We start from the raw sequence: 17,953 nt of genomic DNA, 5'->3' as shown, positions 1-17,953 counted from the left end.
CACATGGGACCAACACCACCTGCACGTTCCCCTCCAAGTCACACACCATCCCGACTTGGAAATATATCGGCCGTTCCTTCATCGTCACTGGGTCAAAATCCTGGAACTCCCTTCCTAACAGCACTGTGGGAGAACCTTCACCACACGGACTGCAGCGGTTCAAGAAGGCGGCTCACCACCACCTTCTCAAGGGGCAATTAGGGATGGGCAATAAATGCCGGCCTCGCCAGCGATGCCCACATCCCATGAACGAATAATGTAAAACATTATCTCTCAACCAATATCACTGAAAGAGATCGTTGCTCATTGCTGTTTGTGGGATCTTGCTGTGCGCAAATTGGCTGCGGTGTTTCCCACATTCCAAACAGTTGTAAACAGTGACCACACTTCCTTTCACCCCCGATCCCATCTCTCTGTGACCTTTTCCCCTTCCTGACTCCATCTGTGACCTTTCCCCCCTGACTGCATCTGTGACCTTTCCCCCTCCTGACCCCGTGACTGTGACCTTTCCCCCTCCTGACCCCGTGACTGTGACCTTTCCCCCTCCTGACCCCGTCACTGTGACCTTTCCCCCTCCTGACCCCGTCACTGTGATCTTTCCCCCTCCAGACCCCCTCTCTGTGACCATTTTTCCGCCTGACCCCCTCTCTCTGTGACCTTTCCTCCTCCTGACCCCCTCTCCCTGTGACCTTTCCCCCTCTCTCCCTGTGACCTTTCCCCCTCTCTCCCTGTGACCTTTCCCCCTCTCTCCCTGTGACCTTTCCCCCTCTCTCCCTGTGACCTTCCCCCCTCTCTCCCTGTGACCTTCCCCCCTCTCTCCCTGTGACCTTCCCCCCTCTCCCTGTGACCTTCCCCCCTCTCCCTGTGACCTTCCCCCCTCTCCCTGTGACCTTCCCCCCTCTCCCTGTGACCTTCCCCCCTCTCCCTGTGACCTTCCCCCCTCTCCCTGTGACCTTCCCCCCTCTCCCTGTGACCTTCCCCCCTCTCCCTGTGACCTTCCCCCCTCTCCCTGTGACCTTCCCCCCTCTCCCTGTGACCTTTCCTCCTACCGACCCCCTCTCTCTCTGTGACCTTCCCCCCTCTCTCTCTGTGACCTTCCCCCCTCTCTCTCTGTGACCTTCCCCCCTCTCTCTCTGTGACCTTCCCCCCTCTCTCTCTGTGACCTTCCCCCCTCTCTCTCCCTGTGACCTACCCCCTCTCTCTCCGTGACCTACCCCCCTCTCTCTCTGTGACCTTCCCCCCTCTCTCTCTCTGTGACCTACCCCCTCTCTCTCTGTGACCTTCCCCCCTCTCTCTGTGACCTTCCCCCTCTCTCTGTGACCTGCCTCCCTCTCTCTCTCTGTGACCTTCCCCCCTCTCTCTGTGACCTTCCCCCCTCTCTCTGTGACCTTCCCCCCTCTCTCCCTGTGACCTACCCCCCTCTCTCTCTCTGTGACCTTCCCCCTCTCTCTGTGACCTTCCCCCTCTCTCTGTGACCTGCCCCCCTCTCTCTCTGTGACCTTCCCCCCTCTCTCTCTGTGACCTGCCCCCCTCTCTCTCTGTGACCTTCCCCCCCCTCTGTGACCTTCCCCTCTCTCTCTGTGACCTTCCCCCTTCTCTCTCTGTGACCTTCCCCCCCCCCTCTCCCTGTGACCTTCCCCCTTCTCTCTCTATGACCTTCCCCTCTCTCTCTGACCTTTCCCCCTCTCTCTCTGTGACCTTCCCCCCTCTCTCTCCATGTGACCATCCCCCTCTCTCTCCGTGACCTTCCCCCCTCTCTCTGTGACCTTCCCCCTCTCTCTCTCTGTGACCTGCCCCCCTCTCTCTCTCTGTGACCTGCCCCCCTCTCTCTCTCTGTGACCTGCCCCCCTCTCTCTCTCTGTGACCTGCCCCCCTCTCTCTCTCTGTGACCTGCCCCCCTCTCTCTCTCTGTGACCTGCCCCCCTCTCTCTCTCTGTGACCTGCCCCCTCTCTCTGTGACCTTCCCCCTCTCTCTCTCTGTGACCTACCCCCCTCTCTCTCTCTGTGACCTGCCCCCCTCTCTCTCTCTGTGACCTGCCCCCCTCTCTCTCTCTGTGACCTGCCCCCCTCTCTCTCTCTGTGACCTGCCCCCCTCTCTCTCTCTGTGACCTGCCCCCCTCTCTCTCTCTGTGACCTGCCCCCCTCTCTCTCTGGTACCTTCCCCCCCTCTCTCTCTGGTACCTTCCCCCCCTCTCTCTGTGACCTTCCCCCCCTCTCTCTGTGACCTTCCCCCCTCTCTCTCTCTCTCTCTGTGACCTTCCCCCCTCTCTCTCACTGTGACCTTTCCTCCTCCTGACCCCCTCTCTCTCTGGGGGCCTGTAGGTAAATTTTCCCCCGTTACTGCCGAGAGAAAAGGGTTTCTTAACCCTCCAACGAAATCGTCCGTGCGCTTCAGGGCTGAACGGTTATGAAAGGACAAGCTTTAATACGTGGACTCACAACGTGCCACAACTGTCTTCAGATACAACTGCAAATATAAGACAGTCAGTAATAAATCCAATCGGGGAATTCAGGAGAAACTTCTTTCCCCAGAGAGCGGTGAGAATGTGGAACTCGCTCCCACAAGGAGTAGTTGAGGCGAATAGTGGAGATGGATTTAAGGGGAAGCTGGATAAACACATGAGGGAGAAAGGAATAGAAGGATAGGGTGAGAGGGTGAGATGGAGTCGGGAGGGAGGAGGCTCGTGTGGAGCATAAACACCGGGATAGACCTGTTGGGCCGAATGGCCTGTCTCTGTGCTGGGGATCAAACACAGGGAAGTCACTCTCAACGGGACACGGAAATCTGTGCGGGTTCGAGCCCGACCGGAGACAACTCGCACCTGTTGCAGGCGACGGGGCGACCTTTGCCAGGGGGGGGGGGGGGTGTGGGGGGCGGAGGGAGGGGGGAAAACGGCCGTTCCGGGGCCGGTCGCCTCCAAGTGGGGGTTTGAGGGGGCGAAGGATATCCAGAATACGTGTGTCGGGTGAGCAACGGCGGCCATTAGCGGGCGGGCGGCCGGGGCGCTGCCCGAAGAGCTCGCGCCCCGGGCTCGACTCGATCCCTGCTTGTCGCACCGCATCGTCGGGGTGAAGGCGAGCCGAGAGACGAGGACAGAGTCTGTCCTTCACCCCCTGACCCTGTCTCTCTGGGACCCTGTCCTTTACCCCCTGACCCCCTCTCTCTGGGACCCTGTCCTTCACCCCCTGACCCTGTCTCTCTGGGACCCTGTCCTTTACCCCCTGACCCTGTCTCTCTGGGACCCTGTCCTTTACCCCCTGACCCTGTCTCTCTGGGACCCTGTCCTTTACCCCCTGACCCCCTCTCTCTGGGACCCTGTCCTTTACCCCCTGACCCCCTCTCTCTGGGACCCTGTCCTTTACCCCCTGACCCCCTCTCTCTGGGACCCTGTCCTTTACCCCTCTCTCTGGGACCCTGTCCTTTACCCCCTGACCCCCTCTCTCTGGGACACTGTCCTTTACACCCTGACCCTGTCTCTCTGGGACCCTGTCCTTTACCCCCTGACCCTGTCTCTCTGGGACCCTGTCCTTTACACCCTGACCCTGTCTCTCTGGGACCCTGTCCTTTACACCCTGACCCCCTCTCTCTGGGACACTGTCCTTTACCCCCTGACCCAGTTTCTCTGGGACACTGTCCTTTACCCCCTGACCCTGTCTCTCTGGGACCCTGTCCTTTACCTCCTCACCCTGTCTCTCTGGGACCCTGTCCTTTACCCCCTGACCCCCTCTCTCTGGGACACTGTCCTTTACCCCCTGACCCCCTCTCTCTGGGACCCTGTCCTTTACCCCCTGACCCCGTCTCTCTGGGACCCTGTCCTTTAACCCCTGACCCTGTCTCTCTGGGACCCTGTCCTTTACCCCCTGACCCTGTCTCTCTGGGACCCTGTCCTTTAGCCCCTGACCCTGTCTCTCTGGGACCCTGTCCTTTACCCCCTGACCCCCTCTCTCTGGGACCCTGTCCTTTACCCCCGACCCCCTCTCTCTGGGACCCTGTCCTTTACCCCCTGACCCCCTCTCTCTGGGACCCTGTCCTTTACCCCATGACCCTGTCTCTCTGGGACCCTGTCCTTTACACCCTGACCCTGTCTCTCTGGGACCCTGTCCTTTACCCCCTGACCCTGTCTCTCTGGGACCCTGTCCTTTACACCCTGACCCTGTCTCTCTGGGACCCTGTCCTTTACCCCCTGACCCCCTCTCTCTGGGACCCTGTCCTTTACCCCCTGACCCCCTCTCTCTGGGACCCTGTCCTTTACCCCCTGACCCCCTCTCTCTGGGACCCTGTCCTTTACCCCCTGACCCCCTCTCTCTGGGACCCTGTCCTTTACCCCCTGACCCTGTCTCTCTGGAACCCTGTCCTTTACCCCCTGACCCCGTCTCTCTGGGACCCTGTCCTTTACCCCCTGACCCTGTCTCTCTGGGACCCTGTCCTTTACCCCCTGACCCTGTCTCTCTGGGACCCTGTCCTTTACCCCCTGACCCTGTCTCTCTGGGACCCTGTCCTTTACCCCCTGACCCCCTCTCTCTGGGACCCTGTCCTTTACCCCCGACCCCCTCTCTCTGGGACCCTGTCCTTTACCCCCTGACCCCCTCTCTCTGGGACCCTGTCCTTTACCCCCTGACCCTCTCTCTCTGGGACACTGTCCTTTACCCCCTGACCCTCTCTCTCTGGGACCCTGTCCTTTACCCCCTGACCCCCTCTCTCTGGGACCCTGTCCTTTACGCCATGACCCTGTCTCTCTGGGACCCTGTCCTTTACACCCTGACCCTGTCTCTCTGGGACCCTGTCCTTTACCCCCTGACCCTGTCTCTCTGGGACCCTGTCCTTTACACCCTGACCCTGTCTCTCTGGGACCCTGTCCTTTACCCCCTGACCCCCTCTCTCTGGGACCCTGTCCTTTACCCCCTGACCCCCTCTCTCTGGGACCCTGTCCTTTACCCCCTGACCCCCTCTCTCTGGGACCCTGTCCTTTACCCCCTGACCCTGTCTCTCTGGAACCCTGTCCTTTACCCCCTGACCCCGTCTCTCTGGGACCCTGTCCTTTACCCCCTGACCCTGTCTCTCTGGGACCCTGTCCTTTACCCCCTGACCCTGTCTCTCTGGGACCCTGTCCTTTACCCCCTGAACCTGTCTCTCTGGGACCCTGTCCTTTACCCCCTGACCCTGTCTCTCTGGGACCCTGTCCTTTACCCCCTGACCCCCTCTCTCTGGGACCCTGTCCTTTACCCCCGACCCCCTCTCTCTGGGACCCTGTCCTTTACCCCCTGACCCCCTCTCTCTGGGACCCTGTCCTTTACCCCCTGACCCTGTCTCTCTGGGACCCTGTCCTTTACCCCCTGACCCCCTCTCTCTGGGACCCTGTCCTTTACACCCTGACCCTGTCTCTCTGGGACCCTGTCCTTTACCCCCTGACCCCCTCTCTCTGGGACCCTGTCCTTTACCCCCTGACCCCCTCTCTCTGGGACCCTGTCCTTTACCCCCTGACCCCCTCTCTCTGGGATCCTGTCCTTTACCCCCTGACCCCCTCTCTCTGGGACCCTGTCCTTTACCCACTGACCCCCTCTCTCTGGGACCCTGTCCTTTACCCCCTGACCCTGTCTCTCTGGGATCCTGTCCTTTACTCCCTGACCCCCTCTCTCTGGGACCCTGTCCTTTACCCCCTGACCCTGTCTCTCTGGGACCCTGTCCTTTACCCCCTGACCCCCTCTCTCTGGGACCCTGTCCTTTACCCCCTGACCCTGTCTCTCTGGGACCCTGTCCTTTACCCCCTGACCCTGTCTCTCTGGGACCCTGTCCTTTACCCCCTGACCCTGTCTCTCAGGGACCCTGTCCTTTACCCCCTGACCCCCTCTCTCTGGGACCCTGTCCTTTACCCCCTGACCCCCTCTCTCTGGGACCCTGTCCTTTACCCCCTGACTCCCTCTCTCTGGGACCCTGTCCTTTACCCCCTGACCCCCTCTCTCTGGGACCCTGTCCTTTACCCCCTGACCGTGTCTCTCTGGGACCCTGTCCTTTACCCCCTGACCCCCTCTCTCTGGGATCCTGTCCTTTACCCCCTGACCGTGTCTCTCTGGGACCCTGTCCTTTACCCCCTGACCCCCTCTCTCTGGGACACTGTCCTTTACCCCCTGACCCCCTCTCTCTGGGACCCTGTCCTTTACCCCCTGACCCCCTCTCTCTGGGATCCTGTCCTTTACCCCCTGACCGTGTCTCTCTGGGACCCTGTCCTTTACCCCCTGACCCCCTCTCTCTGGGACACTGTCCTTTACCCCCTGACCGCCTCTCTCTGGGACCCTGTCCTTTACCCCCTGACCCTCTCTCTCTGGGACCCTGTCCTTTAGCCCCTGACCCTGTCTCTCAGGGACCCTGTCCTTTACCCCCTGACCCTGTCTCTCTGGGACACTGTCCTTTACCCCCTGACCCCCTCTCTCTGGGACCCTGTCCTTTACCCCCTGACCCTGTCTCTCTGGGACACTGTCCTTTACCCCCTGACCCCCTCTCTCTGGGACCCTGTCCTTTACCCCCTGACCCTGTCTCTCTGGGACACTGTCCTTTACCCCCTGACCCCCTCTCTCTGGGACCCTGTCCTTTACCCCCTGACCCAGTTTCTCTGGGACACTGTCCTTTACCCCCTGACCCCCTCTCTCTGGGACCCTGTCCTTTACCCCCTGACCCTGTCTCTCTGGGACCCTCTCCTTTACCACCTGACCCACTCTCTCTGGGACACTGTCCTTTACCCCCTGACCCTGTCTCTCTGGAACCCTGTCCTTTACCCCCTGACCCCGTCTCTCTGGGACCCTGTCCTTTACCCCCTGACCCTGTCTCTCAGGGACCCTGTCCTTTACCCCCTGACCCCCTCTCTCTGGGACCCCGTCCTTTACCCCCTGACCCCCTCTCTCTGGGACCCTGTCCTTTACCCCCTGACCCTGTCTCTCTGGGACCCTGTCCTTTATCCCCTGACCGTGTCTCTCTGGGATCCTGTCCTTTACCCCCTGACCCCCTCTCTCTGGGACCCTGTCCTTTACCCCCTGACCCCCTCTCTCTGGGACCCTGTCCTTTACCCCCTGACCCCCTCTCTCTGGGACCCTGTCCTTCACCCCCTGACCGTGTCTCTCTGGGACCCTGTCCTTTACCCCCTGACCCTCTCTCTCTGGGACACTGTCCTTTACCCCCTGACCCTGTCTCTCTGGGACCCTGTCCTTTACCCCCTGACCCCCTCTCTCTGGGACCCTGTCCTTTACCCCCTGACCCTGTCTCTCTGGGACCCTGTCCTTTACCCCCTGACCCCCTCTCTCTGGGACCCTGTCCTTTACCCCCGACCCCCTCTCTCTGGGACCCTGTCCTTTACCCCCTGACCCCCTCTCTCTGGGACCCTGTCCTTTACCCCCTGACCCCCTCTCTCTGGGACCCTGTCCTTTACCCCCTGACCCCCTCTCTCTGGGACCCTGTCCTTTACCCCCTGACCCCCTCTCTCTGGGACCCTGTCCTTCACCCGCTGACCCCCTCTCTCTGGGACCCTGTCCTTTACCCCCTGACCCCGTCTCTCTGGGACCCTGTCCTTTACCCCCTGACCCCCTCTCTCTGGGACCCTGTCCTTTACCCCCTGACCGTATCTCTCTGGGACCCTGTCCTTTACCCTCTGACCCCCTCTCTCTGGGACCCTGTCCTTTACCCCTGACCCTGTCTCTCTGGGACCCTGTCCTTTACCCCCTGACCCCCTCTCTCTGGGACCCTGTCCTTTACCCCCTGACCGTGTCTCTCTGGGACCCTGTCCTTTATCCCCTGACCCTCTCTCTCTGGGACACTGTCCTTTACCCCCTGACCCTGTCTCTCTGGGACACTGTCCTTTACCCCCTGACCCAGTCTCTCTGGGACCCTGTCCTTTACCCCCTGACCCTCTCTCTCTGGGACACTGTCCTTTACCCCCTGACCCCCTCTCTCTGGGACCCTGTCCTTTACCCCCTGACCCTGTCTCTCTGGGACACTGTCCTTTACCCCCTGACCCCCTCTCTCTGGGACCCTGTCCTTTACCCCCTGACCCTGTCTCTCTGGGACCCTGTCCTTTACCCCCTGACCCTGTCTCTCTGGGACCCTGTCCTTTACCCCCTGACCCTGTCTCTCTGGGACCCTGTCCTTTACCCCCTGACCCCCTCTCTCTGGGACCCTGTCCTTTACCCCCTGACCCCCTCTCTCTGGGACCCTGTCCTTTACCCCGTGACCCTGTCTCTCTGGGACCCTGTCCTTTACCCCCTGACCCTGTCTCTCTGGGACCCTGTCCTTTACCCCCTGACCCCCTCTCTCTGGGACCCTGTCCTTTACCCCCTGCCCCCTCTCTCTGGGACCCTGTCCTTTACCCCCTGACCCCCTCTCTCTGGGACCCTGACCCCCTCTCTCTGGGACCCTGACCCCCTCTCTCTGGGACCCTGACCCCCTCTCTCTGGGACCCTGTCCTTTGCCCCCTGACCCCCTCTCTCTGGGACCCTGTCCTTTACCCCCTGACCCCCTCTCTCTGGGACCCTGACCCCCTCTCGCTGGGACCCTGTCCTTTACCCCCTGAACCTGTCTCTCTGGGACCCTGTCCTTTACCCCCTGACCCCCTCTCTCTGGGACACTGTCCTTTACCCCCTGACCCTGTCTCTCTGGGATCCTGTCCTTTACCCCCTGACCCCCTCTCTCTGGGACCCTGTCCTTTACCCCCTGACCCTGTCTCTCTGGGACCCTGTCCTTTACCCCCTGACCCCATCTCTCTGGGACCCTGACCCAGACATCACAACGGGGATTGGGGGGATTCATGATATCACAACGAGGATTGGGGGGATTCATGATATCACAACGAGGATTGGGGGGATTCATGATGTCACAACGAGGATTGGGGGGATTCATGATGTCACAACGAGGATTGGGGGGATTCATGATATCACAACGGGGATTGGGGGGATTCATGATATCACAACGAGGATTGGGGGGATTCATGATATCACAACGAGGATTGGGGGGATTCATGATGTCACAACGGGGATTGGGGGGATTCATGATGTCACAACGGGGATTGGGGGGATTCATGATGTCACAACGGGGATTGGGGGGATTCATGATATCACAACGAGGATTGGGGGGATTCATGATGTCACAACGAGGATTGGGGGGATTCATGATGTCACAACGGGGATTGGGGGGATTCATGATGTCACAACGGGGATTGGGGGATTCATGATGTCACAACGGGGATTGGGGGGATTCATGATATCACAACGAGGATTGGGGGGATTCATGATGTCACAACGAGGATTGGGGGGATTCATGATGTCACAACGAGGATTGGGGGGATTCATGATGTCACAACGAGGATTGGGGGGATTCATGATGTCACAACGGGGATTGGGGGGATTCATGATGTCACAACGGGGATTGTGGGGATTCATGATGTCACAACGGGGATTGGGGGGATTCATGATGTCACAACGGGGATTGGGGGGATTCATGATGTCACAACGGGGATTGGGGGGATTCATGATGTCACAACGGGGATTGGGGGGATTCATGATATCACAACGGGGATTGTGGGATTCATGATGTCACAACGGGGATTGTGGGATTCATGATATCAAAACGGGGATTGGGGGGATTCATGATATCACAACGGGGATTGGGGGGATTCATGATATCACAACGGGGATTGGGGGGATTCATGATATCACAACGGGGATTGTGGGATTCATGATGTCACAACGGGGATTGGGGGGATTCATGATATCAAAATGGGGATTGGGGGGATTCATGATATCACAACGGGGATTGGGGGGATTCATGATATCACAACGAGGATTGGGGGGATTCATGATATCACAACGGGGATTGGGGGGATTCATGATATCACAACGGGGATTGGGGGGCTTCATGATATCACAACGGGGATTGGGGGGATTCATGATATCACAACGGGGATTGGGGGGATTCATGATATCACAACGGGGATTGGGGGGATTCATGACATCACAACGGGGATTGGGGGGATTCATGATATCACAACGGGGATTGGGGGGATTCATGATGTCACAACGGGGATTGGGGGGATTCATGATGTCACAACGAGGATTGGGGGGATTCATGATATCACAACGGGGATTGGGGGGATTCATGATATCACAACGAGGATTGGGGGGATTCATGATGTCACAACGGGGATTGGGGGGATTCATGATGTCACAACGGGGATTGGGGGGATTCATGATGTCACAACGGGGATTGGGGGGATTCATGATATCACAACGGGGATTGGGGGGATTCATGATGTCACAACGAGGATTGGGGGGATTCATGATGTCACAACGGGGATTGTGGGATTCATGATGTCACAACGGGGTATGGGGGGATTCATGATATCACAACGGGGATTGTGGGATTCATGATATCACAACGGGGATTGTGGGATTCATGATGTCACAACGGGGATTGGGGGGATTCATGATGTCACAACGGGGATTGGGGGGATTCATGATATCACAACGAGGATTGGGGGGATTCATGATGTCACAACGAGGATTGGGGGGATTCATGATGTCACAACGGGGATTGGGGGGATTCATGATGTCACAACGGGGATTGGGGGATTCATGATGTCACAACGGGGATTGGGGGGATTCATGATATCACAACGAGGATTGGGGGGATTCATGATGTCACAACGAGGATTGGGGGGATTCATGATGTCACAACGAGGATTGGGGGGATTCATGATGTCACAACGAGGATTGGGGGGATTCATGATGTCACAACGGGGATTGGGGGGATTCATGATGTCACAACGGGGATTGTGGGGATTCATGATATCACAACGGGGATTGGGGGGATTCATGATATCACAACGGGGATTGTGGGATTCATGATGTCACAACGGGGATTGTGGGATTCATGATATCAAAACGGGGATTGGGGGGATTCATGATATCACAACGGGGATTGGGGGGATTCATGATATCACAACGGGGATTGGGGGGATTCATGATATCACAACGGGGATTGTGGGATTCATGATGTCACAACGGGGATTGGGGGGATTCATGATATCAAAATGGGGATTGGGGGGATTCATGATATCACAACGGGGATTGGGGGGATTCATGATATCACAACGAGGATTGGGGGGATTCATGATATCACAACGGGGATTGGGGGGATTCATGATATCACAACGGGGATTGGGGGGCTTCATGATATCACAACGGGGATTGGGGGGATTCATGATATCACAACGGGGATTGGGGGGATTCATGATATCACAACGGGGATTGGGGGGATTCATGATATCACAACGGGGATTGGGGGGATTCATGATATCACAACGGGGATTGGGGGGATTCATGATGTCACAACGGGGATTGGGGGGATTCATGATGTCACAACGAGGATTGGGGGGATTCATGATATCACAACGGGGATTGGGGGGATTCATGATATCACAACGAGGATTGGGGGGATTCATGATGTCACAACGGGGATTGGGGGGATTCATGATGTCACAACGGGGATTGGGGGGATTCATGATGTCACAACGGGGATTGGGGGGATTCATGATATCACAACGGGGATTGGGGGGATTCATGATGTCACAACGAGGATTGGGGGGATTCATGATGTCACAACGGGGATTGTGGGATTCATGATGTCACAACGGGGTATGGGGGGATTCATGATATCACAACGGGGATTGTGGGATTCATGATATCACAACGGGGATTGTGGGATTCATGATGTCACAACGGGGATTGGGGGGATTCATGATGTCACAACGGGGATTGGGGGGATTCATGATATCACAACGGGGATTGGGGGGATTCATTATGTCACAACGGGGATTGGGGGGATTCATGATATCACAACGGGGATTGGGGGGATTCATGATATCACAACGGGGATTGGGGGGATTCATGATATCACAACGGGGATTGGGGGGATTCATGATATCACAACGGGGATTGGGGGGATTCATGATATCACAACGGGGATTGGGGGGATTCATGATGTCACAACGGGGATTGGGGGGATTCATGATGTCACAATGGGGATTGGGGGGATTCATGATATCACAACGGGGATTGGGGGGATTCATGATATCACAACGGGGATTGGGGGGATTCATGATATCACAACGGGGATTGGGGGGATTCATGATATCACAACGGGGATTGGGGGGATTCATTATGTCACAACGGGGATTGGGGGGATTCATGATATCACAACGGGGATTGGGGGGATTCATGATATCACAACGGGGATTGGGGGGATTCATGATATCACAACGGGGATTGGGAGGATTCATGATATCACAACGGGGATTGGGGGGATTCATGATATCACAACGGGGATTGGGGGGATTCATTATGTCACAACGGGGATTGGGGGGATTCATGATATCACAACGGGGATTGGGGGGATTCATGATATCACAACGGGGATTGGGGGGATTCATGATATCACAACGGGGATTGGGGGGATTCATTATGTCACAACGGGGATTGGGGGGATTCATGATGTCACAACGGGGATTGGGGGGATTCATGATATCACAACGGGGATTGTGGGATTCATGATATCACAACGGGGATTGGGGGGATTCATGATATCACAACGGGGATTGGGGGGAATCATGATGTCACAACGGGGATTGGGGGGATTCATGATATCACAACGGGGATTGGGGGGATTCATGATATCACAACGGGGATTGGGGGGATTCATGATGTCACAACGGGGATTGGGGGGATTCATGATATCACAACGGGGATTGGGGGGATTCATTATGTCACAACGGGGATTGGGGGGATTCATGATGTCACAACGGGGATTGGGGGGATTCATGATATCACAACGGGGATTGTGGGATTCATGATATCACAACGGGGATTGGGGGGATTCATGATATCACAACGGGGATTGGGGGGATTCATGATGTCACAACGGGGATTGGGGGGATTCATGATATCACAACGGGGATTGGGGGGATTCATGATATCACAACGGGGATTGGGGGGATTCATGATATCACAACGGGGATTGGGGGGATTCATGATGTCACAACGGGGATTGGGGGGATTCATGATATCACAACGGGGATTGGGGGGATTCATGATATCACAACGGGGATTGGGGGGATTCATGATATCACAACGGGGATTGGGGGGATTCATGATGTCACAACGGGGATTGGGGGGATTCATGATATCACAACGGGGATTGGGGGGATTCATGATATCACAACGAGGATTGGGGGGATTCATGATATCACAACGGGGATTGGGGGGATTCATGATATCACAACGGGGATTGGGGGGATTCATGATATCACAACGGGGATTGGGGGGATTCATGATATCAAAATGGGGATTGGGGGGATTCATGATGTCACAACGGGGATTGGGGGGATTCATGATATCACAACGGGGATTGGGGGGATTCATGATATCACAACGGGGATTGGGGGGATTCATGATATCACAACGGGGATTGGGGGGATTCATGATGTCACAACGGGGATTGGGGGGATTCATGATATCACAACGGGGATTGGGGGGATTCATGATATCACAACGAGGATTGTGGGGATTCATGATATCACAACGGGGATTGGGGGGATTCATGATATCACAATGGGGATTGGGGGGATTCATGATATCACAACGGGGATTGGGGGGATTCATGATGTCACAACGGGGATTGGGGGGATTCATGATATCACAACGGGGATTGGGGGGATTCATGATGTCACAACGGGGATTGGGGGGATTCATGATGTCACAACGGGGATTGGGGGGATTCATGATATCACAACGGGGATTGGGGGGATTCATGATGTCACAACGGGGATTGGGGGGATTCATGATGTCACAACGAGGATTGGGGGGATTCATGATATCACAACGGGGATTGGGGGGATTCATGATGTCACAATGGGGATTGGGGGGATTCATGATATCACAACGGGGATTGGGGGGATTCATGATGTCACAACGGGGATTGGGGGGATTCATGATGTCACAACGGGGATTGGGGAGATTCATGATGTCACAACGGGGATTGGGGGGATTCATGATGTCACAACGGGGATTGGGGGGATTCATGATATCACAACGGGGATTGGGGGGATTCATGATATCACAACGGGGATTGGGGGGATTCATGATATCACAACGGGGATTGGGGGGATTCATGATATCACAACGGGGATTGGGGGGATTCATGATATCACAACGGGGATTCATGATATCACAACGGGGATTGGGGGGATTCATGATGTCACAACGGGGATTGGGGGGATTCATGATGTCACAACGGGGATTGGGGGGATTCATGATGTCACAACGGGGATTGGGGGGATTCATGATGTCACAACGGGGATTGGGGGGATTCATGATGTCACAATGGGGATTGGGGGGATTCATGATATCACAACGGGGATTGGGGGGATTCATGATATCACAACGGGGATTGGGGGGATTCATGATGTCACAACGGGGATTGGGGGATTCATGATGTCACAACGGGGATTGGGGGGATTCATGATATCACAACGGGGATTGGGGGGGATTCATGATGTCACAACGAGGATTGGGGGGATTCATGATATCACAACGGGGATTGGGGGGATTCATGATGTCACAACGAGGATTGGGGGATTCATGATATCACAACGGGGATTGGGGGGATTCATGATATCACAACGGGGATTGGGGGGATTCATGATATCACAACGGGGATTGGGGGGATTCATGATATCACAACGGGGATTGGGGGATTCATGATGTCACAACGGGGATTGGGGGATTCATGATGTCACAACGAGGATTGGGGGATTCATGATATCACAACGGGGATTGGGGGGATTCATGATATCACAACGGGGATTGGGGGATTCATGATATCACAACGGGGATTGGGGGGATTCATGATATCACAACGGGGATTGGGGGGATTCATGATATCACAACGGGGATTGGGGGGATTCATGATATCACAACGGGGATTGGGGGGATTCATGATATCACAACGGGGATTGGGGGGATTCATGATATCACAACGGGGATTGGGGGGATTCATGATATCACAACGGGGATTGGGGGGATTCATGATATCACAACGGGGATTGGGGGGATTCATGATATCACAACGGGGATTGGGGGGATTCATGATATCACAACGGGGATTGGGGGGATTCATGATATCACAATGGGGATTGGGGGGATTCATGATATCACAATGGGGATTGGGGGGATTCATGATATCACAACGGGGATTGGGGGGATTCATGATATCACAACGGGGATTGGGGGGATTCATGATATCACAACGGGGATTGGGGGGATTCATGATATCACAACGGGGATTGGGGGGATTCATGATATCACAACGGGGATTGGGGGGATTCATGATATCACAACGAGGATTGGGGGGATTCATGATATCACAACGAGGATTGGGGGGATTCATGATATCACAACGAGGATTGGGGGGATTCATGATATCACAACGGGGATTGGGGGGATTCATGATGTCACAACGGGGATTGGGGGGATTCATGATATCACAACGGGGATTGGGGGGATTCATGATGTCACAACGGGGATTGGGGGGATTCATGATGTCACAACGAGGATTGGGGGGATTCATGATATCACAACGAGGATTGGGGGGATTCATGATATCACAACGAGGATTGGGGGGATTCATGATATCACAACGAGGATTGGGGGGATTCATGATATCACAACGAGGATTGGGGGGATTCATGATATCACAACGAGGATTGGGGGGATTCATGATATCACAACGGGGATTGGGGGATTCATGATATCACAACGAGGATTGGGGGGGATTCATGATATCACAACGGGGATTGTGGGATTCATGATATCACAACGGGGATTGTGGGATTCATGATATCACAATGGGGATTGGGGGGATTCATGATATCACAATGGGGATTGGGGGGATTCATGATATCACAACGGGGATTGTGGGGATTCATGATATCACAACGGGGATTGTGGGATTCATGATATCACAATGGGGATTGGGGGGATTCATGATATCACAACGGGGATTGTGGGATTCATGATATCACAACGGGGATTGTGGGATTCATGATATCACAATGGGGATTGGGGGGATTCATGATATCACAATGGGGATTGGGGGGATTCATGATATCACAACGGGGATTGTGGGATTCATGATATCACAACGGGGATTGTGGGATTCATGATATCACAATGGGGATTGGGGGGATTCATGATATCACAACGGGGATTGGGGGGATTCATGATATCACAACGGGGATTGTGGGATTCATGATATCACAACGGGGATTGGGGGGATTCATGATATCACAACGGGGATTGGGGGGATTCATGATATCACAACGGGGATTGGGGGATTCATGATGTCACAACGGGGATTGGGGGGATTCATGATATCACAACGGGGATTGGGGGATTCATGATGTCACAACGGGGATTGGGGGGATTCATGATATCACAACGGGGATTGGGGGGATTCATGATATCACAACGGGGATTGGGGGGGATTCATGATATCACAACGGGGATTGGGGGGGATTCATGATATCACAACGGGGATTGGGGGGATTCATGATATCACAACGGGGATTGGGGGGATTCATGATGTCACAACGGGAGGGTTGATTTGAATTTTTTCCGTTACCCCCTTGTTTTCAGTCCAGATTCCGGGGCCTCAAAACCGGCTCAAGATTCACCCCCACCCCCGGGTCACCCCCACCCCCACCCCCGGGTCACCCCCACCCCCGGGCCCGGGTCACCCCCACCCCCGGGCCCGGGTCACCGTCACCCCCGGGCCCGGGTCACCGTCACCCCCACCCCCGGCCCCCACCCCCCGGCCCGGCCCCGCACTGTGCCCCTCACCCCGCACTAACCTGCGCCGCTGAGTCCGGCACGGTGTGTTTCTCTCCGGCTCATCCCCGCTCCCGGGCCCGCGCTCTCTCTCCTCTCTCTCTCTCTCCTCTGTCTCTCACTCTCCGCAACTCCGACTCCCAACACCGGCCCGGCCTGCACCGCGACACAGAGAGGACCGCGCCTGCGCCCCACTCACACAGAGAGAGAGGAGGAGGGAGGGGAGGGGGAGGGTCATTCGTGGGGGAGGGGAGGTGGAGCGACATTCGCGGGGGAGGGGAGGGGGAGGGGGGAGGGGAGGGGGGGAGGGGAGGGGGGAGGGGAGGGGGAGGGGAGGGGCGAGGGGAGGGGGAGGGTCATTCGCGGGGGAGGGGAGGGGAGGAGAGGGGGAGGTGGGAGGGGGAGGGGTGGGGGGAGAGGGGAGGGGAGGGGAGGAGGGAGAGGGGAGGAGGAGGGAGAGGGGAGGAGGGGGGGAGGGGAGTGGTGAGGGGGGGAGGGTCATTCGGGGGGGAGGGGGAGGGTCATTCAGGGGGGAGGGGAGGGGGGAGGGTCATTCGCGGGGAGGGGAGGGGGGAGGGGAGGGGAGGGGGGAGGGGAGGGGGGAGGGGAGGGGGGAGGGTCATTCGAGGGGAGGGGGAGGGTCATTCGCGGGGGGAGGGGAGGGGGAGGGTCATTCGTGGGGGAGGGGAGGGGGGAGGGGGAGGGTCATTCGTGGGGGAGGGGAGGGGGAGGGTCATTCGTGGGGGGAGGGGAGGGGGAGGGTCATTCGTGGGGGAGGGGAGGTGGAGCGACATTCGCGGGGGGAGGGGAGGGGGAGGAGAGGGGGAGGGGGGAGGGGAGGGGGGAGGGGAGGGGCGAGGGGAGGGGGAGGGGAGGGGCGAGGGGAGGGGGAGGGTCATTCGCGGGGGAGGGGAGGGGAGGAGAGGGGGAGGTGGGAGGGGGAGGGGTGGGGGGGAGAGGGGAGGGGAGGGGAGGAGGGAGAGGGGAGGAGGAGGGAGAGGGGAGGAGGGGGGAGGGGGAGTGGTGAGGGGGG

The 17,953-nt window shown here is 57.0% G+C and overlaps 1 protein-coding gene across 1 annotated transcript in view; it reads right to left on the bottom strand.

Moving 5' to 3' along the window:
• The window catches only part of LOC137312778 (zinc finger protein 774-like), a 34,469-nt gene extending 17,366 nt beyond the window's left edge, over positions 1 to 17,103 (bottom strand). The window contains exon 1 of the mRNA XM_067979211.1: positions 16,944 to 17,103. Within this exon, the coding sequence (XP_067835312.1) occupies positions 16,944 to 16,986 (43 nt within the window). The 5' untranslated portion in view covers positions 16,987 to 17,103. The remainder of the gene's footprint in view (positions 1 to 16,943) is intronic.
• Between the last annotated feature and the right edge of the window lie 850 nt (positions 17,104 to 17,953).

The sequence above is a fragment of the Heptranchias perlo genome, unplaced genomic scaffold (assembly GCF_035084215.1).
Source record: "Heptranchias perlo isolate sHepPer1 unplaced genomic scaffold, sHepPer1.hap1 HAP1_SCAFFOLD_430, whole genome shotgun sequence".
Classification (NCBI taxonomy): Eukaryota; Metazoa; Chordata; class Chondrichthyes; order Hexanchiformes; family Hexanchidae; genus Heptranchias; species Heptranchias perlo.
The sequence above is the reverse complement of the archived record's forward strand: the minus strand, read 5'-3'. Positions and strand labels throughout refer to the sequence as shown.